Source organism: Euprymna scolopes, chromosome 19 (assembly GCF_053919585.1).
Source record: "Euprymna scolopes isolate OS-2025 chromosome 19, ASM5391958v1, whole genome shotgun sequence".
NCBI classification, from domain to species: Eukaryota; Metazoa; Mollusca; class Cephalopoda; order Sepiida; family Sepiolidae; genus Euprymna; species Euprymna scolopes.
Genome location: NC_136500.1, coordinates 46802386 through 46825181, shown reverse-complemented (window position 1 = coordinate 46825181; position 22796 = coordinate 46802386). Strand labels below are relative to the sequence as shown.

At 33.4% G+C, this 22796-nt stretch overlaps 1 protein-coding gene across 2 annotated transcripts in view; it reads left to right on the top strand.

The window, feature by feature from the left end:
- The window catches only part of LOC145303554 (uncharacterized), a 322732-nt gene extending 301730 nt beyond the window's left edge, over positions 1 to 21002 (top strand). For both annotated transcript variants that reach the window (XM_080145059.1, XM_080145060.1), the window contains one exon: positions 20830 to 21002. In XM_080145059.1, the coding sequence (XP_080001185.1) occupies positions 20830 to 20852 (23 nt within the window). In that variant the 3' untranslated portion in view covers positions 20853 to 21002. The remainder of the gene's footprint in view (positions 1 to 20829) is intronic.
- The last annotated feature ends 1794 nt before the right edge of the window (positions 21003 to 22796 follow it).

The window sequence follows — 22796 nt, the reverse complement described above, 5'->3', positions numbered from 1 at the left end:
TCGTGTATAACGCTAAGCAAGCGTTCAACAACGAAACTGTTCTAGTTGATGTCGGTTTATAAAAATGAGCTATCTGCTCAAATGTAAATTATACTTAATTTGCATATCACTACATCTCCCTATAATGGAGAGGCTTTATGCCGCAGGTCCTTTTTGTACTTCTTCTCGTGTCCTCCTGAACATCTTCCTTTATCTCTTTTTCCTTGCAGATCTGGATCTATCATGTCTTTCCCTATGATCGAACTGTTCCTCCTGCATTGATCTTCCTTTTCTGCCCCATTCTATTTCTTCCTCTTCTAACTCGTCTCTCTCTCTACTTCTTCCTCCACAATCTCATTCTGCATTAACTCTTCTGTCATGTCAATAATGGGCAGCTCTGAATGCATTTCCTCATCTGATTGTTCTCCTTGGTCAGCATGAGCTAGAACACTGTTCCCATTTTCTTTATTTAATATTGCAGTATTATGTCCTTTCTGCATAATAAATTCTGTTTCTTTTGCTTGAAATTCCTGAGTTCTGTGCATTTTGTGCATCTTTTTACATAGTCCTCTACATAATAAATTCTGTCTCGGCTTCCGTGTTCCTATTTCTTTTGTACCACATCTTTTGGTTTGTGGCATATGATATAGTTAAAGAGGATCTTAATTGTCTGCCCATAAAGGCAGATGGACTTTCTGGCCTGCCTGCATGCGGAATTGTTCTATAACTTAGCAATAATCTTGGTATCGATTTTCTCTTTCTGTTGCATGCATGCTTTTATGCCCTTCTTTACCATCTGGACCATCTTTTCCGCTATCCCGTTACTTTGAGGGTGAAAGGGAGGGGTCTTGTAAGGTCTGCATCCTATTTTTCTTAACTATTCATGCAAATCCGCATCCACAAATTCTGGCGCGTTATACGTCACCAATATTCTCGGTATCCCATTTCTCGAAAATATTACTCTTAATATTTGTTTTACGGTGGTACTTTTTTTATCAGGTACTCTCAACACTCACTGTCTTTAGGTTTAGGCCAACCTGAATATTCGTCTACTAATATTAATAATAGTCCTATCTCATGTGTACTCTGCTCCACAGTTCTGCTTCTCGAGGCCACACATGTATTTTCTTTTGCTTAAAATTCCTGAGTTCTGTGCATTTTGTGCATCTTTTTACGTAGTCCTCTATGTCTGTTGAGTACTCCGGCCACCATGCTTCCAATTTTAATCTTCTTTGCATGGCTGCTACTCCACAATGTACGTCATCATGTACACTTTTTATAAACTGTCTCCTCTGTGTTTCTGGGGGAACTACCAAGTCTCCATTACATATTAACCCGTTTTTTATAGTCAATTTATGTCTTATTTTTTTTAATGGTCTTTAAGCCATTGAACAATTTCCTCAGCGATTCTCTTTTATCCTCAACACTATTCTGTTTAACACTGGGTCATCTGTAGTTTCAGTAACCATTTTATCTACAGATAGTACATCGGTTTCTACAAGAAATGTGTCTTCAAATTCCTTGTCGTGTTTGTCCTTATCCTCTCTATAAAATCTCAATCTAGATAAGGCATCAACGTGCAGTATCGTATTCCCTTTAACATATTCAATGTCAAAGTCGAATGCCATCAGTCTGATCGCCCAACGTAATATTCTGGACATTGTAACTTTCGGTAGTTCTTTTCTTGGGTTGAAAATAAATTCCAGTGGTCTGTAATCACTTTTCAACAAGAATTTTTTCCCCATCAAAAACTGTCTTGCTCTGTCCGTTGTCCACATTATGGCTAGTGTCTCCCTTTCTATATTAGAATAATTGTGTTCAGTCGTTGTTAATCTCCTCAATAAGTACATTATGGGATGACCATCTTGTGACAAAATACCGGATACAGAATGCTCACTAGCATCAGTAGTTAGAGTTATGTCTTTCTTAGGGTAAAAAATTTGTACTATTGACATTTTCGCCAGAATCTGTTTAAAGTTTTCAAAGAGTTTCTATTAGTGTTCTAACCAAATGAACTCCGCATTTTTTTTTCTTAACTTCGCAAATGGTTCTGTCAACTCGTTATATTTTGGTACATATTTTCGATAAAAATTTACAAAACCCAAGAAAGACTCTTTTTTATTTTTTGGTGTAACCACTTTTAGAATTTTCTCTATTAGTGCTTCATCTGGAGAGATCCCTTCCTTTGATATTGAGTAACCCAAAAATGATATTTCATTACTGTTGGTCACACACTTTTCTGTATTTACTGTCATACTAGCGTCTCTTAGCTGGTTCAGTATATTTTCATTTTTTTTTTCTTTAAATCATCTTCATTTAAATCTCCAACACATATATCGTCTTGATAACAAATGGTATTTTCAACATTTCCTATTACTTATTCAATAGCTTTTTGAAAAATTGCACTTGCCATTTTTATGCCATACAGCATCCTTTTCCACCTTAACATGCCTATAAGAGTGTTTATGGTCGTCACTTCTTTAAAATTTTCATCTACGAGAATTTGGTGGTAAGCTGATTTTAGGTCTATCTTCGAAAATACTTTCATTCCGGCAAGTTTATGTAAAGCTACTTCCACATTCAGAATAGGGTACAAGTCGGCGCAAACTTTATGGTTCACCCCTATTTTATAATCTCCACAAATTCTCAAATCACCATCTTTTTTAATACCACAATGGGTGATGCCCATTTACTTCCTCCTGAAGGGGCAGGTTCTAATAAATATTCCTTTATTAACTTTCGCAACTTAGCTATTACTAACGGTAATAAATGCACTGGTACTTTTCTCACTTCGTAGTAGGGGGGGGGGCATTTTCTTTTAATTTCAGGCTAGCTTCATAATTTTTTTAATTTTCTTGTTTTTTCCATTTCTATCTCATTAATCAACTTCGTTGAATTTATTTTTAATACATCATTCCCCAATAGTCCATGTGTTTTTCGGCAATCTGTAACTATAATGGGTACTACATCATATTTTTCTTTTAGTTCTATTGAACCTTCAAAGAAACTCATAATTGCAATAATCGGGCCATTAAACTGATAATTGTACGTTGCTTTTTTTTTCAAATGGTTTTCTGATTTTTTCACACAAATTTCTGGGTATTATGGTTACTTCACTGCCGGTATCTATTTGCATTTCAACAACACAATTGTTCATTTTCATTTTTGTATCTCCATTCCTTGATCCAGTATTTTGTATATTATCCTTCTTTACATTAAAAATTTGTCTATTTTCATCCTCTATTCTTTCCACATTTTTCATTTTACATACTTATTTGAAGTGATTCTTTTTAAACAGTTTGAACAGGTTTTTCCAAACGCTGGGCATTTTTCTTTTTTCCTTTTGTAAATTTTTCCACAGTACGTACATTTTTTTCTTTTCGTTTCTATATATAGGTGTCAGCCATTATTTCTTCGTAGGAGTTTTTTTTTATTTTGGTTGTAGGTATGTATTAATTCCTGCTGTTGTATAAATTCTAGACACATATTTAAGTGCATATTTGTAAGTTATAACTGTTCCATTATCTATGTGCCGAATTATGCATACCTTCAATTAATCTTAGTTGGATTAAGCATTTTTTTGTTGTCTATTCTTCTGTTCCTAGTTTTTCAAAGTCACAGTATTTTACTTGCACTTCTTAACCGATGTAAATATTTTACTATCGCTTCATCCACTTCCTGCTTTATTGCCATAAACTTGATCCTTTCTGCAATCACCAGTCTTTTCTTTGCCTCATGTTTCCCTTGATAACCTGACTTATTTCTTCGAAAGTCATTTCTTCTCGTTCTCGAGGGTAAACCATTGTAGCAACCTTCATAATTGCTTCACAACCAGCGTTAGTCATGAACAAGTCGGTGATTTCATTCTCCCCTCCTTGTTTTTTGTTGTCTTTCAACTTTTGCTTCTCGCATTAGCAGCAAAGCAACGAATCCAAGTATATACGTATTCCGGGTCTTCAAAGACCAGAGAACATCCTATCGTCGACGCCATTGATATGCCGTGTATAACGCTAAGCAAGCGTTCAACTGTTCTAGTTGGTGTTGGTTTATAAATATGAGCTATCTGCTCATATGTAAATTGTACTTAATTTGCATATCACTGCATACAGTGTTTCTGTATGTATCCCTCTTCGCCACAATATTAACATCTAATAAATTGCGTACTTCTTTAGTTTTATATTCTTGTCCTCTACTTTCTATTTGGTTCCCTCTTTTTCGTTTATTTTCATATCTTGGGGAACTAGCTAAACCTACCGCTTTAACTTGGATTTGCCATCTAGTGTGACAAACGTCCATGGGTTCATTTACACATTCATGGCTTGCATCAAGCTGAATCTTTCATTTTACTTCCTCCATTTTACTTCTGCTATGACATTCTGATAAGCCGCTCAAAGATCCTGCGGTTCATTTCTTATTGCAGCCATTTTTATCTGTCTATCTCTGAACCTTCTATAAAGTACCCGTTATTTTATTTATTTTTTTTTTTTCTTAACTTAACTCGTTCCCTGTATTTATTTCATTAGATGTATTTTCTGCTAGCCGCACTATTCTCATATAGTCGTGTATTCTTTCTCGAAGAATCAAACTAAAGTTGTGATCTAATGGACTACTAGTCTTATTATTTAACCTTCATTGAAGTGGATGACCAAAATTTAGGTTATGAACCTCAACGACAAGGGATTGCTTCCCTGCTGACTACAACATAGTCATCATCTTCAAGTCCAATGACAACAAATACATCTTAAGCTGTCCTCTCAAGAAATCAAGTCCTACCCTTTCCACTCATCATATCCTCCAATCCTCTAATAGTGTTGTTTATCGTCCAATTGACAGTCTCGAGTGGCTTTTGGCCTCGGTAAGATGTGACTCATTAGTACACACACACACGCACACACACACACACACACTATAATTATAGATTCTAGGTGAACAAATTTATGGTAAATTCAATTACATACGTTTCAAGACTTTAACATAAACAACAGTTTCATGTACGCTCGTTTCTGAGACGATATAAATTTCATCATCAGAGCTATAAACACCAACTTCAAGGTCAAAGCATAGCCTCAAGAACAGAGTACCAGTTCATAATGATTTGCTACTATCCACTAGGATTCCTAATGTGTCAAGTTTACTGAGAGAAAATTACTCCCAATTGTCACTTGGTACCTCAACTTTGCACTTCTCTAATAGTGGCATGCTCTCCACCTATATTCCTCACAAAAGTGTTGATTCTTCCAATAGAACTTCTGTAGATGTTTTCAGTAGGGACAAGTTTTTAATTAATAGAGGAATTAATTCACTGCCAATACTGTATAAAATTCAACAGTGAAAAGCTTATATAGCGACTATCTTATATTCTCTTCTCTTGCACTACCAATGATCCTGCTGCTATTTTCGTCCCGTTTTTTTTTTTTCTTTTTTCCTGTTTTTCTTGTTTCTCGTTTATGTCTAAAACAGCCTGAGTCTTTGTGTAACTCTTGATTCTTGAAGTGACCTGATCAGAGCTGCTCCTGTCTTATGTCGTGCTCGGACAACAGTGTGAAAAACCTTTCATGGTTACACGAAATGTACGACTGTTGTGAATTTTAAGAACATCCAAATAGTCATATATGAACGGGTTAATGTTATCAACCATTTAGTGTTATCAAAGAAAAGGTGACAGTCCAAAAGTATTATATATGGTTTAGTTCATTGATTGTGTTCGGGTCATCAGTTTGGTTTGGTTTGGTTTTGTTCTGGTTGTGACACTGCTGCGGGCTGTCCCAAATCCAACAGAGTCTATGCCATTTAAAAAATGACCTATTCCCTGTTGATTGCGGTATGTTGTTGGTCTTATGCAATTCTAAGAGGTCCACCTTCCTAGGCTTTACCTCCTGTTTTTGAGATGGAGTGGGTTCATTGCTAATCGCCTGAGGTGCTTCTACTAGGGAATGCCGACAGGACTGCCCAGGTTTTTTGTTGGAAGCTAGAGTGCTCCTCCTCCTCTGGAGTGCTGACTCTTCAACACCATTTTCTGGCCCTTGTGTCACATCTTACTGTAGTGGGAGAAAGATAAATACCATCAATTTGGTTTGGTTCGGTTTATCAATTCGGTTTGGTTTGTTTCATAAGTTTTATATCATCACAGCCCATTTCAGTTTATTATCAGCACAATATCTATGATAAACGATGAAGTGTGCATGATTGAAAACAAATCTCTATTTTACTCATTGCAAAGGGTAGAGTATGGGTTCATATACTTTTTGACATGTAAATAACCATAACAATTTGAATTTGGTAAAGCTGATTCTGTGAAGGTATTACCTCCCCCATATATTTCTATATGTGTACAAGTAGTGTATTCATATGTGTATATGTTTATACATGTGTGACATATTAGATCACCAAAGTTAAGTGATGGTAATCCTGGCCAGTACCAAATGGTTGAATACCAGTCGTTGTATGTAAGAAAAAAAAAAGGTGCAAAACAATAAAAGAATAGTCTTAGTTTTTAGCAAGTACTTCAGTACAACCTCATAATATACACATGGATTGACACTACAAAAAAAAATAAAATAAAAATATGCTCAATTTTTTATTATGCAATGAAGCTCTCTAGGAAGTGGGTACAATTCGCTTTTTTATTTGTGTATGTATGTGTGTGTTAACATATTTGTACATATCCATGTACTTATGAATATGTGAGAAAGTCTATTTATGTATTTTGCATAATTTGTTTGAAGTTTGATTAAAAAGACCTTGAGAATTGGTCTTTGAGGCACCTTTGATCATGGGAAAGTCTGAACAGAGGCAATTTTTGTGGATAACCCTTATTTTGTGGAGAGCCAAAATGTTTGTGAATAGCTATAATTTTGTGAATAGCCCTAATTTTTATGAATAACCTAATTTTTTGAATAACCCTTATTTTGTGGATAGCCCTAATTTTTGTGGATAGTCCTAATTTATTGGATTTTACTAATTTTTGTGAATAGCCCTAATTTTGTGCAGAACCCTAATTTTTGTGAATAGCCCTAATTTTGTGCATATCCTTAATTTTTGTGAATAGCTCTAATTTTGTGGATATCCCTAATTTTGTGCATATCCTTAATTTTTGTGAATCGCCATAATTTTGTGCATAGCCTTAATTTTTGTGAATAACTATAATTTTTGAATAGCCCTAATTTTTGTGAATAACCCTAATTTTGTGGATAGCCCAGATTTTTTATGAATAGACCTAATTTAGTAGATAGTCGAAATTTAAATGCTTACTCTAATTTTTGTGAATAGCCCTAATTTTGTGGATACACTACTTTTTACGAGTAACTGTAAACGTTGCAAGGTGCCAGAAACCATACACTAAAAAATCTATTTTACTTATTTCACATATTTTGCCGGAAAATCGGTAGGTAATTCAATCATTGTCAAGAGTGAACCAAGAGTGAAGTGGTTACTATATCAAGATGTAGGAGAAGGCAGCACTCCCTTATCCTCGATTTTTCTACTTACTCTTGATTGTTATGTCATAAGACTAAGTGTTTAGTAAGTAGGCATCAAGTACCATTTTTTGAGTTTTGGTATGACTCGACCAAGGATTGAACCCTGGTCACCCGGTCCTATTAAGCTAACACTCTAATCCATAAACTAAATGAACTGGAGATGACTGTACTGAGAAAGGTAAATGTTCAATGTCGACTGTCCATGTAGGGTGGGAGGTCACTCAAACCAGTATTACAAAAATGAATATTGTTAGGAAGATATTTGCAGAACAGGAGATTTTATTGGTTTGGTCACATTGAAAGAATGGACAAGAGTTCTTGGGTTAGTAGATGTAGAGCAGTTGAGGTAGAAGGGTCAGTTGGCAGGTGATGGTCAAGTAAAACGTGTAAGTGATAAGGACGGACTTCAGAAAAAGAAAGATAAATAAGAACTTGGGCAGATATAGATTGGTTTGGAAGTCGATTTTTAAAAGCCATCCAACACATGTCAGTATGTAAAATAGGCATTAAACCGATTATTATTATTATTATTATTATTAATTACTCACTAGGAGTAATCACACAGGCCATCATCAAAGACTTCTGTTTGAGAACAACTTGTGGCGTTCTCTGGAATCTGAGTGACAATAAGTCTCCTCAGATTTCCAGTACTCTCCACCTCTTTCAATAACCTTTTCAGATAAATTTGCATTATTGCAATAGCCAATAAGAGGTAAGTTAGGCAAATAAATATTAAACAACTGGAGATATACACACAGGTCCTTGTTTTTAAGTCATCAATCGTGGATGGTTTATATAATATATTATTTGGATGGAATATATAACATATTTTTTGGATGGTTTATATAATATATTTTTTGGATGGTTTATATATATCTTTTGGATGGTTTATATAATTTTTTGGATGGTTTATATAATATATTTTTGGATGGTTTATATAATATATTTTTGGATGGTTTATATAATATATTTTTTGGATGGTGTATACTATATTTTTTAGACCAAGAGTTTACAGGGGACCAAAAGAATTCCTATTCCATCGGTTCGATCACAAAAACCAAAATGCAGAAATAGAACTACTTCATGCAGACATAACTAGAAACAGAAAATAAAATCACATCCAGCACCACAAGATCTACTAAAAGCAAACTACAGAGTGGAACGATAAAAGTGTCACCCTAAAGAAAACAACACTACAATTTTATTTTAAAACTTTTATTGAAAAAATCAATTTAGGTAACTTAATTATGTAGCAGAGCTGACATCTATTCAATGTGGCCACCTTCAGCCTCAATCACCTTCTCAATATGGGTCCAGAACTGGGAGAATGCCTTTTCCACAAGTGCCGGCAGGAACTTGGCAAATACTCGGCGATCAGGCTGGCTTTGGTATTACGGAAGGTCATGTTGGTGATGTTATCAACATATGGCCAAACGAAATAGTCCAGCAGGTTTAGGTTGCGGGAGGAAAGGGTGAGGGCAATGAGAGAAAAGTGCAAATTCATAACACTCCTTCTGAAGTCATGTCTGGGTCTCTTTGCACTTGTGGGCTGGCGCCAAGTCTTGCTGCCACACCCAGGGTCTGCCAGCGGCCACCTTATTGCATCAGGGGATCACCAAACTCTTTAGCACATCCAGGTACACTTTGGTGTTGACTTTCAAGCCGACTTTGAAGATGTAAGATCGCATGATGGGCCCTCACTTGAAACCACACCAAAAATCATAACCATTGCCGGAAACTTTGTTTTCATTACCCTGGACACGTCCCTGTTATTCGTGGCAATCCAGCGATGCATTTTGAGGATGTTGGCAATGATCTTGCTGTAATAACTTGGATCAGTAGAAAGCTGTACAGCAGTGCATCTCTGATCATGTTCGTTGAACATTGTGTCACTTTCAGACATGTTAGAAGGCTCCTGTTTCTCTTGGGATTTGTACACAACTGGCCAACTAGTAAATAGTCTGCAACAAAATTAAAAAAAGAATTCATCAAACGGAAATGGAATCATGTCATCTTTTCTATGGCGACAATTTTATCCTTCCACCCTGTATAAAAAGTAATAGACGTGATAGCAAGTAAAAATCAAAATCAATACTAACCTCAAAACTAAAAAAGCCACCAATGAGCTACACAACCACTCCTATATTATGAGAAAAACGGCTGACAAAACAAACATATTTGTGGTTCTTAATAAATCTGACTACCATATAAAATTGAAAACCATCCTTGACGACCACGCAAAATTAAAATCAACAACAATCTCACCAGGAAAATAAAGTCTCAAATCAACAAACTTATCGCTGGCAGCAATACCCACATCTGGAATTACCAACTTCCTAAAATTATCGGTTACTATAACCCCGGTTATCTACATAGTACCGTCAAAATACGCAAACCCAACTCTCCCCTTCTACTCATCATATCCCAGGGTACCACGCCAATGTATTCTTTAACAAAAACCCTTAATAAAGTTATCAGCCTATATTTCCCTAGCAAATACAGCATTAAATCAACACAAGAGCTTTTACAGATCCTGAAATCAATACAACCTCACAATAAAATTATCGCCTCGCTTGATGTAGAAAGCCTTTTTGCTCATGTATCCATTAAAAAAATGCTTAATAATATATACCACCACCCCTCTCCATCTCCACTAAAATTTAACAAAAAATACTTAAAAGTTATTATTTTTCTGCACGACCGGAGTACCTTTCTATGACTACAAAGGCAACCTATATACCAAAATCGATAAGGTCGCTATAGGATCGGTTCTCGATCTTTTGTGAATTCTATATGAGCGACCTGTAAAATAGAATGTTTAACCACACTAGCAAACCTTCATTTACATAATTACATAAACGATATACTCTAGCTGAGGACAATAAACAAATTCAAATACTCAAGGACCTCTTCCAAAATAACTTGATTTTCAAATTCACGGTTGAATCCAATAAACCGATTCATATCATCCAAAAAATTCTAACAAAAGCCTAACAGCCAGCCAGGGTTCTCTCCTGAATGTGCTGCTGCCATCGCGCACAGAAATCACTTTTTCCATAGCTACCAACATAATAGATGTACTGAGACTAAAGCTGCTTTCAGGACTGCCAGCAACCACTGTAAAAGAGTAATAAAACATGCAAGAGAGCTATATACTCAGTCTGTTAAATCCAAAGTAGCTGAGCAGCGGCTTGGTTCCCACCAGTTCTGGCTAATAGCAAACAGGATCTTGAACAGAAGTGTGCATTCTATCCTAACTATCATCAATGGACCTGAGGTCATCTCGTCAGCATCAGACAAGGCCAGACTATTTGCCAAGAACTTTGCAGCTAATTCTACCCTATGCGACAATGAACATCAACTCCCTGTATTTCCTCCTATAACAGACAACACGCTATGCAACATATAAATATCTGTGCGTGAGGTCATCAAGCTAATCAAGAACCTTGATTCCAGTAAAGCAACTGGCCCTGATGGCATTCAGTTATAGTGCTGAAAAAGCTCCAACCAGAACTTGCCCCCATACTTAAAAAAAAAGTTTAATCGTTGCCTTAAGGAGAAGTGCTTTCCAACACCATGAAAAACCTCATCAGTATGTCCTGTATTTAAGAATTCAGGTGAAAAGTCATCTCCCTCTCAGTACAGACCAATAAGTCTCCTGTGTGTCATAAGTAAGTTGTTGGAATCCATATTAAATAAAGAAGTAGTCAACCACCTCAACAGAAACAACCTTCTTAGTGACATGCAATATGGTTTCCGCTCTGCAAGATCTACAGCAGATGTGCTAACAATTATATCACATAGGATTAGTGAATCTCTTGACAAAGGCTTCCTTTCTAGGGCAATTGCTCTTGACATATCAAAGGCCTTCGATAAGGTATGGCATAAGGGCCTACTTCACAAGATTTCCAGCTACGGTATTACTGGAAATGTTTTCTCAATTATTAAATCATTTCTCTCCTATAGTGGTTGATGGGCAGAAATCAGAGGCCCACCGTATTAATGCTGGAGTCCCCCAGAGATCCATCCTGGGCTCAACTCTCTTCCTGATCTACATCAATGATCTCCCAAAACACATACTTACATCATTCGTTGACATCTATGCTGATGACACGACCGTCTATGGCAACACATCAAAGGCCGTAAATGACAAAGTTCTCTCTAATTCTCTCTCCTCTGATCTTGAGCACGTGGTACAATGGGGGAAGAGGTGGCTGGTTACTTTTAATGCATCCAAAACCAAGCTTCTATCTTTACATCATCAATGCTCTGATCCCCATCTGGCATCAATTGAAATGGATGGCTCTCGTCTTGGAGAGGCTCCATGTTTTGACAAGCTTCTGGATTTGACCTTTACTCCTGATCTGAAATGGAACACGTACATCAAATCTGTTGCCAGGGACGCTGGGAAAATGGTGGGATCCTTCTACCGCTCCAGAAGATATCTCACTACTGACGCAATTCTCTATCTGTATAAAAGCCAAGTACGTTCAAGGATGAAGCTAAAAACAGCCTATCCTGCCTTGACAGAGTACAAAATAGACTTCGTGGTTTAGTTGGGGATGCCCTTTTCTCTTCCCTGCAACCTCTCTCCCACAGAAGAGACGTTGCGAGCCTATCTTTGTTTTATCGCTATTTCCATGGCAGGTGCTCGTCTGAGCTCCAATCCCTCGTCCCCCCTCGCCAATCTTTCACAAGAAATCCCGTCTGGCTGAAACTACTGTCAACAATTTTCCCACTCTTTATCTGTGCCTAAATCCAAACGAAGGCCACTCAGAGATAAGGGTTATTGTGTGTACAGTAATCAATGAGATAGTATTGTATTAATCATTAGAATTGGGGGTTTTGATAGAGTGTCTTACTTAAGGGGGCGATTTGTCAGGAGTTTGTTTATGTTGGATTTGAAGACATCCAAGTTGTAGTCAGGTGGGAAGCAGACAAGCGGCAGAGAGTTCCACAGCCGTGCTGTTCTAAGAAAGAAGCTTTGTTCATGGAATCTACATTTTGATTTAGGCACGGATAAAGAGTGGGGAAAATTATTTACAGTGGTTACAGCTAATCACGTGTTCTTCGTGAATGATTGGCGAGGGGGAACCAGAGAATGGAGCTCAGACGAGCACTTGCCATGGAAATAACGATAAAACAGAGACAGGCTTGCAACGTCTCTTCTGTGGGAGAGAGGTTGCAGGGAAGAGAAAAGGGCATCACCCACCAAGCCACAAAGTCTATTTTGTACTCTGTCAACGCAGGATAGGCTGTTTAAAATGTAAACAAAATTGACACAAAACTATCGTAGATTGAGAGTGAAGTAGTGGAACATATAAGAAGAAACTAGAATTTGAAAGTGTAGATTAGTATTTGAGAAAAAAATAAATTAAACAAATAAATTGCGGAAGAAAAATAATGTATATATCCATAAAAGTGAAAATGTCTGTGTGTGTGTGTGCGCGCGCACGTGTGTGTGTGTGTGTGTGTGTGTGTGTGTGTGTGTGTGCATTTCCCTACCAAATAACTGTCAATTTTCAGTCTAGAGACTCGAGATTTGACATAAGGGGTATTGAGATTTGAAAAAATCTTTTTAATCAGTTTTCGGTCAGAAATTTGGCTGTCAAGTGGTCAAAGTTCAATGATTTGACCTTAGAAAACTCTACCAAACTCCTCCGCCAATTTTGGGTCTAAACACTTGAAATTTTAGATGTAGGTTACTTGGACATGGATCAAACTTTTTTAATTTGATTTGAGCCCCCAAAAGTAAATGTTAAGGGGTTAAAATTGAGGTCAAAGTTTAAAAAAATTGACCTCTGCGGTCTCTACCAAATTACTCAGTTAATTTCTGGTCTAAACATTTGAAATTTTACATAAAGGGTATTCAGAAATAGGGCAAGCTTTTTAATCGGTTTGAGTCGAAAATTTGAGCTGCCAACGGGTCAAAGTTCAAAAGATTTGACTTTTGCCGTGTCTAGCAAACTACTTGGACAATTTTGTGTCTAAACATTTTAAATTTATACATAACGGGTATCCAGGCATGCTGCAAACATTTTAATCAGTTTTGGGGCGAAAATTTGGCCAAAGTTGAAAGAGTTGACCTTTGCAGATTCTACCAAATTTCTCCGCCAATTTTTTGTTTAAAGACTTGAAATTTTAGATGTAGGTAACTTACACATGTGAAAAACTTTTTATTTTTATTTGAGACGAAAATAATAAACGTTAAGGGCTCAAAATTGAGGTCTAAGATATAAAAAAATTTACCTCTGTGGTCTCTACAAAATTGCTCAGACACATTTTGGTCTAAACATTTGAAACCTTACATAAAGTGTTTTCACACGCAGGGCAAGTTATGAACAGTGTATAGGGTCCGAGCAAAGCCGGACTGAACTACTAGTTATTAAAATAAAAAAACATATACAGAAAGTTAAATTAATATTAATATAAATATTTGGTTGAACTATCATTTAAAATGTACAAATACGAAAATGGAGCGATTACTAACTTTGAAGGTTATCGGAAAATAAAAAACAAAAAGAAAATATGGGTGGGGTGGAGGTAGGTACACCTGCTTGTTTTCTTAAAATAAAGATTATGAATATATTCATATATGTATAAATATTGTATTTCGCCGTCTGAAGAGTAGCTATTTTGGAATATCTTTGAATGATATAATATTTAAAATTTTCCAAATGGTTCTGAACACATATGAAAATACACAATATGATGCTCTCATTTTATATTTTGTTGTCTTTATTTTTGCAAAAGTATTATATATATATATATATATATATATATATATATATATATATATATATATATATATATATATATATATATATATACTCCTGAATTCATATAAAAAATTTTAAGGTATATATCCCTTATAGTGTCGTTCAAATTGTTTTAAATAATAAGCTCAATGAAGTTATGTTTCCAACTTCAGAGCATATATGCTTGTTGGATGCATTCCAACGACGAAAGGAAAGACTCAATCGATGATCATAATTTTTGTTTATTTTTTTGTTTGTTTTTGATCTTGACAAACGCATATATTTTTTCTTTTATCATCCTACACACTTTTTACAACCTGTAATGGAAAATGTTGTCTTTGGTGTATTAGGCTGCTCTTCAGAGACAATCAAATATTAAAAAAGAAAAACAGACACAGATTTCAAAACAAAACAAAAAGGAAGAAATATCATTAAGAAAGATTAGAAGGTCAAAAACACGAAAACCTCACTTTAAAATTGATAATCAAAGAAAATCTCCTCCCTCCAAAGAAATTGATACCAAGTTGGAATATTATCTTTAAATTATTTAAAAGATGTTATATTTCGTAAATAAATTCGTTTTCCTTTTTGCTTTTTTTTCCAAATAAATCTCCAATGTTTTCATCATATTATATCCCATTAAGGTACCATAAAAAAATAAGAATTTATTCAAGCTAAAATTTTCCTCAATAACATCTTGGACACCCTGTACAAGCATACCGTCTATTAGGTCTCGATATAATATTAGATTTAGTGGATTTATAAATAAAAACAAGTCAAAAACATCGAAATATTTTCTTTTAAAATTAATGCTTCATATTTAAACATTCTTCTGTTCTGGATTTTTTTATGCTGGTTTTCTTGAAGAATTTTTTTCAACCCGTTTTCGATATTTTATATTTTTATATTAATCCAATTTTTCAATTCATTTTGAGTTGAATATATTATATAAAACTTCCAGTTTTTTTATATTAATTCAACGGGTTTTTATGAAGTCAGGGCTTTTTCTGCTGAATATAATAGGTGCATATCTAATTTTAATTGGTGATTTGATAACACACAGAATTATTTTAAGAATATTTCAACCACGGGCTCTCTGGATTTTTACTATCTGCTTATAAGGCACCTCCAAAATTCACCACAGAATTAATCCCCCCATATGTAAAAACAATGTAACTTTATTATAAGTTAATATTATCAATATAATTTTTGTACCATTTAAAAGAAGAAGGGCAAAATAAACTAATAATAATTAAAAAATATTTTTTTCATCGTACGAAAATAATGAAATTGCGAGATGAAAATCGTATTTACATAATTGACTCTTTAAAATAACGTTCCCATGTAGTAGGCATTCCGAACGTAAAAACATACCTATGTTTAATAAATCTAGCAAAAATCAACTAATGGCCAGACTTTCGTGAAATTTTCAATACTTATCCATTTTAGAATGAAATTACATATAAAATGCAGTTTCTGTAAAATATATGAATGGAAATATTGTTTTTGTGTGTGCGCCCCCCCTCATATTTTTTTTTCGAATCTCGACCAAAATATATTTAAATCTATCGAAATTTCTATTTATTATGAAACATAAGAGTTTAAATAAGTAAAAACTATTTTTTTAAATTTAAATACACGTATTAAACAAAAATTACCTTGAAGTTGCAATTAAAAAATTGGTATAAATTTAATATTATTATGTTTTTAATAGCATTTTTTCTAATTGATATATATTATAATCAATTGAATTGCCAAGAAAAAGAAACATCCTAATAAGTAATTAATTTTTAAAAGATTAAAACGATTAAAATTTCATTATTTCAAAATGTCCGTTACAACACAGATTTTTAATTAATTGTGTTTAATTTTTTTTTAATATTAAGTTTTAATATAAACATGGCTGTTGTCAGCTATTTTATCTCCAGATTAAAACCGATTTAAAAATATTAAAAATTTTGTAGACCACCCTCATATTTTGTTTGTCTCTTTTTACCAAACAAAAGTATGGAAGCCGATAATTAATCAAATGAACACTCGTACATATTTAGTAAAACCGTATTTCATATTTAATATAAAAATGTTTATAATATTATTAATCAAGCCTGACGTCACAGGATCATGCGCTTAATTTTTCACAATCGTTTGGAAGACCCTACGGCTTATCATATTTTGGACTATTTTTTTGTTGTTTTTTTTTTTTTTTTTTTTTTGTTTCTTGTATTTTCTTTTTTCCCCAGAATATTACTTTTACAGACTTTACTTAGAAAGCCCTATAAAGTTTGGACTTTTTCTGTTTTTTTTTTCTAGTTATTTGTACCTATAACTTTTCTCACTTTTCATTTTTGTACTTTCATCTCCCCCTCCCTATTTTTCTACCCTCCTTTAGTAGTATCCTTCACACTATTTGCTGTTCCCACTGATATCTATCAATAGTTTTTTCTTTCCTATTAATATATACGTATAAATTTTTTAATATATTTTTTTTGCATGTAAACGCTTTTCTTTTTGTTTTTGTATCGATATAATCCTGGTTTTTCTTCTCTTCTGATGAAAAGCATTTAGCTTCGAAATTCCATGGTCTAAGGAGGTTTTTCTTTCGTTTTTATCCTTTTTCTTCCTTATTGATCTGATAATAAAATAATGTTCTGCATAACTTGTATTTCTCATCTTTTATTTATTATATGAATTGCTCCTCTTAACCGTGTAGAGCTTTAACTATTTGCATTTTACTAGTTTACTATTTTAATTTGTTTATCAGGTTCATTCATTATATATATATATATATATATATATATATATATATATATATATATATATATATATATATATATATATGATCTTCTTAGCTTCTCTTTAGCTTTTATTTTTGTAATTTATACTACCGAAATCAAGAAACTCAGATGTGAAAGAAGAACCGAAATCCAATGGTACATTGTTTTTTTATGGCAAATCCATCATGCGTAAAATGGGTCTTATAGCACTTGAACTTAGTATATCCGTTATCGCAATCTGTAATGGTATCCATTAGGATAGTAAAGCCCACACCTGTAAATGTATTGAGTGTATCATTCTTGTGCTGAAATGTGTCTCCTCTTCGTCTTCTTTGTTTTCCAACGTTGTCATAGTTAATAGCTGTTTCAGAGAAAACGGAAGAAGAGTGTGTGGAGGTTAGATGGAATAGGGAAAGAGAAGTTAGTAGAAAGGTGTAAACGAGAAGCACTGTAATTAGATAGATAGATAGATAGAGGAAGAGAGAGAGAGAGAGAGAGAGAGAGAGAGAGAGAGAGACCATTTGTGTAAGATGAGAACATAATGATCTTTCCAACAAAAATTCATATAATCGATGACAATTTAGATTTTTATTTGAAATAATCATGCATTATATATATATATATATATATATATATATATATATATATATATATATATATATATATATATTGAGTAAGATGATTGATAATTTATGATTAAAAATTAAAATTAAAAATCGGTTTTATGATTTATTTGTTCTTCCTTATGAAACCGATTTTTAATTTTAATTTTTAATTATAAATTATCAATCATCTTACTCAATATTAAAACAGCTCTAGGATATATATATATATATATATATATATATATATATATATATATATATATATATATATATATATATATATATATTTATTTACCAGTGGTGAAAAAAAAAACCGGACTAAAGTGCTCAATGTGTAGTCAGAGCAGTATATAGGAAATTTATTACTGTGAGTCCAGAATGAGTTTACAAATTGTTTCAACTAGAGGAAAATCCTCAAAGAGAGGAAAAATTCAACTAGCATCATCAGAATTCATAGATGGACATCTATGAATTCTGATGATGCTAGTTGAATTTTTCCTCTCTTTGAGGATTTTCCTCTAGTTGAAACAATTTGTAAACTCATTCTGGACTCACAGTAATAAATTTCCTATATATATATATATATATATATATATATATATATATATATATATATATATATATATATATATATATATATATATATATATATATATATGCCTATCGAGCTTATTATATATCTACATTACAACGAGCACTGTTTTCTTTTATTTTAATTGTATTAATTTACTAATACATTAAAATATACTCTGCTCTTCGTACTGTTGTTCTAATCCTCTTAAAATTATATATATATATATATATATATATATATATATATATATATATATATATATATATATATATATATATATATATAGTACTTGTGTTGTTGGTGTTTCCTATTCCTAGATGTTAATCCAATTAAACTCCAGTGCTCAATGACAGGTAAGACTGTAGTTTAGTACAATCTTTGCTTTATTCATACAAACGTTATTGGCTACATATGTGCATACATTTAGACTGCTATTCCATTTAAAATCCAGCTTATATATGTAGTAGGTGTGTGATCCTGTATTATTTTAAAAAATTTGAAGTATATATATGTATATATATATATATATATATATATATATATATATATATATATATATATATATATATATATCCTAATGTAGATATAACTACCTGATCGTCATGCATGACTAATTAATTTCAGATTGAATAAACATTTGATATTTATCAGTTTTTGTGGTTTTATTTTATGCATTTGTTTTTATTTTTTCTTTCTTTGATAAAGTCGTCATTATTTTATCTCTTTGAAAGATCCCTTACATAATGTATATTTTAACTCTACCTCAGTTTGCAAGAAGGCAATCACTATATCTTCAAGAGGTTCAGTATATTTAGGGATAAGTCTCAACAATCCATCGGCATGACAATGTTTTCTAAATTTTAAAATTATAATTAGGGAGAATGGTTGCCCATTTTTGAAGTCTGTTCCAAGTATACGTTGATGGTTTTTGTTTTTATCTGTAAATCGTAAATAGTTGTTTATGATCAGTCTGCAAAACAAAATGCCTTTTGTATATAAATCTATGTAATGTATGTCTGCAAAAATAATTTGTGATTTGTGAGTAGTTTTTCTCTGCAGGTAGTAGTGTTCGAAATGCATGAGCGATTGGTTTCAATGATCCATCTTCCATTTCGTGCAATATTTGTGAAGTTATTATCGCTCAACTCTGATAATTCAAAGTCATCGAAGTAGTTGTAAACCGTTTTAGTGTCATGGTGTTCCTGCATTTTCACTTTTTCAAAAAAAGAGACTTTTTTTTATGAATTAGTTAATAATTGTACAGCTAACATCTCTGGGGGGTTTTCTGGGTAAAATATAATTGACGAATTCGATATTTTCAATTGTGCTCGATTTCCTTAACAGCAAACGAACCTTTTTTAAAAATCAGTCTAATTCAGATGAATGCATTCATATCTTCTAAAAGACGGAGCAAATATAATGTTATCTTCAGGGATGTGAGGGAAAATATCAATAACACTCCAAATTACGAAAATGCGCTTTCATATATTATTTTAATTGGAATTCATTGAGATGAATATTATTTATTAATTTTATTTATTGCGGAGGATAATTATCCTCATTAATAATAAAAGATTAGGATAATAGTCTGCAATAAATAAAATTAATGCGCTTCCATGTTTAGCATTTTGACTTCGAATTCGACAATTCATATAAACTATTTTCTGTTCTTGTATTTTAGATCTAGTGTGACAGTTAGTTCTTATCAAAACAAGAGTCTTCTTCAAGAAGAGAATCATTCGTTTCAACGGGGGTAAGAAAAGGATTCAAGCATTGTGGGTGAAAGGAGAGAGACCTGGTTTTAAAGTTGTTAAAAGCAGTATACCATTTTTCCCCCATTTACCATATGTTTCAAAGTCTGAGAAAGGAGAATCAACCAGATCTTGATCATCAATGCTCTTTACAATGTGGCCATAGAGTTGTCTCGGCTGTGTTAATAGTAACACACTTGTTGATATTTATGCAGACGACATTTAAGGATATGATTAATCAGATCATTAATGAAAATCAAGAAGAGTGTTGGCCCCATAATAGATCTCTAGAGCACGCCAGCATTGATTTTATATGCTTCCAACCTCTGTCCATAAACAACTACTTTTCTAGACCTATCAAACTGAAAAGATTCAATGGTTGGGATAATATTGCTAGATTTTCCAGAGCAACCCATTCTGCGAGACCCACCTGAAGTTCATTGATATGTATAGAGTTAATTGCTCTAAAAGCAAAACCTTTGCCCAGAGATTCACTGGTTGTATGTGCCATTATAATTAGAAGACCAACCATTCGTTTTGCAGGACAAAATCCATATTGTTTGTCGCTAAATGGATTTTTTTGTTGAGATGGTTGTTCCTATTTACAATGCCTCCCTACGGGACAGAGTTAGACACCAGGGTCGTTTTTTAATGTGGAGAAAAGGGACAAAAATAAAAATTGTCTCAGTCGTGAGGGATTTTTCCTCCACTAACAGAGAACAAGAAATTAAAGTGCAGCATCTGAAGAACAGTTGTCAGTTTCATGATTTATCTCACAGGAAAATTCTTCTAGTGTGATGGTAACAATAAAAAACTTTTTTTTTCGATTTTTTCGGGGTTTTTTTTGTTTTGTTTTTTTCTGATCTATATGATTTCTAAAGTAATACTTTTTCTCTCTTTTTTTTTTTAGCGGATGTGGAAGAATTTTACTGAGCGGCAATAAAACGTAAATAAATAATGAAAAATGATTTGCCAGACCTGCTGCACCAGAAAAAGAATGCAGACACAGAAGCGTCACCTGTCAACAATAGAAGCATGGTTTTTCTGAGCATCCCAGCAGAATCAAAATTTGATGATATATATATATATATATATATATATATATATATATATATATATATATGCAAAAAAAAAAAAAAAAAAACAGAAAACAAGAATGGATATACTTAACATACGTCCATTCAGTCTGTGTAGTCGATGACAGACAGACAGAAAGAAATGCATGGATGCTGCTTATAATGCTTATTTTACAAGGGGAGTGTGACAGAAAAAAGAACTGATACAGAATCTTGTGGACGCATCTAAAACTGATTTTTCAAAAAAAAAAAAAGAATGTATATTCTTAAGGTACGTCCATTCAGTGATGAATGAATGGATATTCTTAATATACGTGCATTGATGATGAAAAATGCTGTTTAAAACTGAAGTGCGACAGACAGACGGCCAGATAGAACCTCATAAATATGTATAGACGTATCTGAAACTGTTTTTGTCAAACTAAAGCGTGACAGACAATAGGACAGATAGAACCTCTTATGAAGGTGTGTGGACGCATCTTAAATACTTTTTTCCAACTCAAATTTGACGGTCAAACTAACAAATAAGGGTTGTGGACGCATCTAAAACTCCTTTATAAATTAAAGCATGACAGACAAACAAAAAAAATACCCTCTTCTAAATATGAGCGAAATGGTTTTTCAAAGAGAATCGTGACAGACAGACGGACGGACAGATACTCCTTCAAATCAAGTGTAATTACAAAACACCAATGAAAATGACGTTTCTGAATTTTTGAGATGAGGATTGATTATTTGGCTTATTATTCATCGGACTACTGTTCTCATCTTGAGTGTGATTTTCACCACGTTTCAGTCGATATTACCTCCGACCTTCTTCAGATGTATCTTGTCGAACTCGGCTCCTAAAAATTTGTACTAGAATTGTCCGCAAGGACCCCTGGCACAGTGGTTAGGGTACTAGGAAAAATCAATTGTAAAAAGTGACCTTCTCCTGAAGGTTGAAGGTTCAGTCCTCAGTGTGGGCGACCAAAAAATACATTTGCGAATTACTTAGGACCTCTATCCAGTCATGGCTGACGGAACAAGAGCATACATGAAGTAAATAAAGGGTTCTGCTCGAAATTCCATCCAAACTCCCGAGTTCGACAGAAACATTCCCAAGTTCAACAAGATACATCTGAAGAAGGTCGGAGGTTATATCAACCGAAACGTTGTGAAAATCACACTCAAGATGAGAACAGTAGTCCGATAAATAATAATACAAATAACCAGTGAAAATGTTATTTTAATTTTTAGCATGACAAACCAACGGACAAACTCTCTTTTTTAAGAGGACTGGACGCAGCTTATTAGATATACGTCCATTTCATCATTACTTTCGAGATGAAAATTCAATTTGAAACTGAAATACAAACAAAGGTTAAAACAGAGCCTCAGATAGAGACGTGTGGACGCATATAAAAAAAATATGTAAAATAATAAAAAAGTAAATAAAAGTAAGTAAATAAGAGTCTATCAAATATCAGTGAGAGCAAAGTTGCAGCAGATGTTACCAAAATGGAAAATGCCTATGTGAAGTAAATAGGTTGATCTTTGGAGAGAGAAGACACTAAACAAAACACAGTTAGTCGACTAATATATAGTTATATGGATCGTTATTTGTGTGTATAATTTCGCACACATCTTTGAATAATTGAAATTTGATTTTAAAAAATGTTCAATAAAACAAATATAATGACTAAATCAATAATTGATTGACAAAAAACAAAAACAAAAAAAACAGTGACGTATTTTTACCAAAATGATTGTTTGCAACATTTGTTTTTGAAAAAAACAAAAAAAAAACAAAACAAAAACC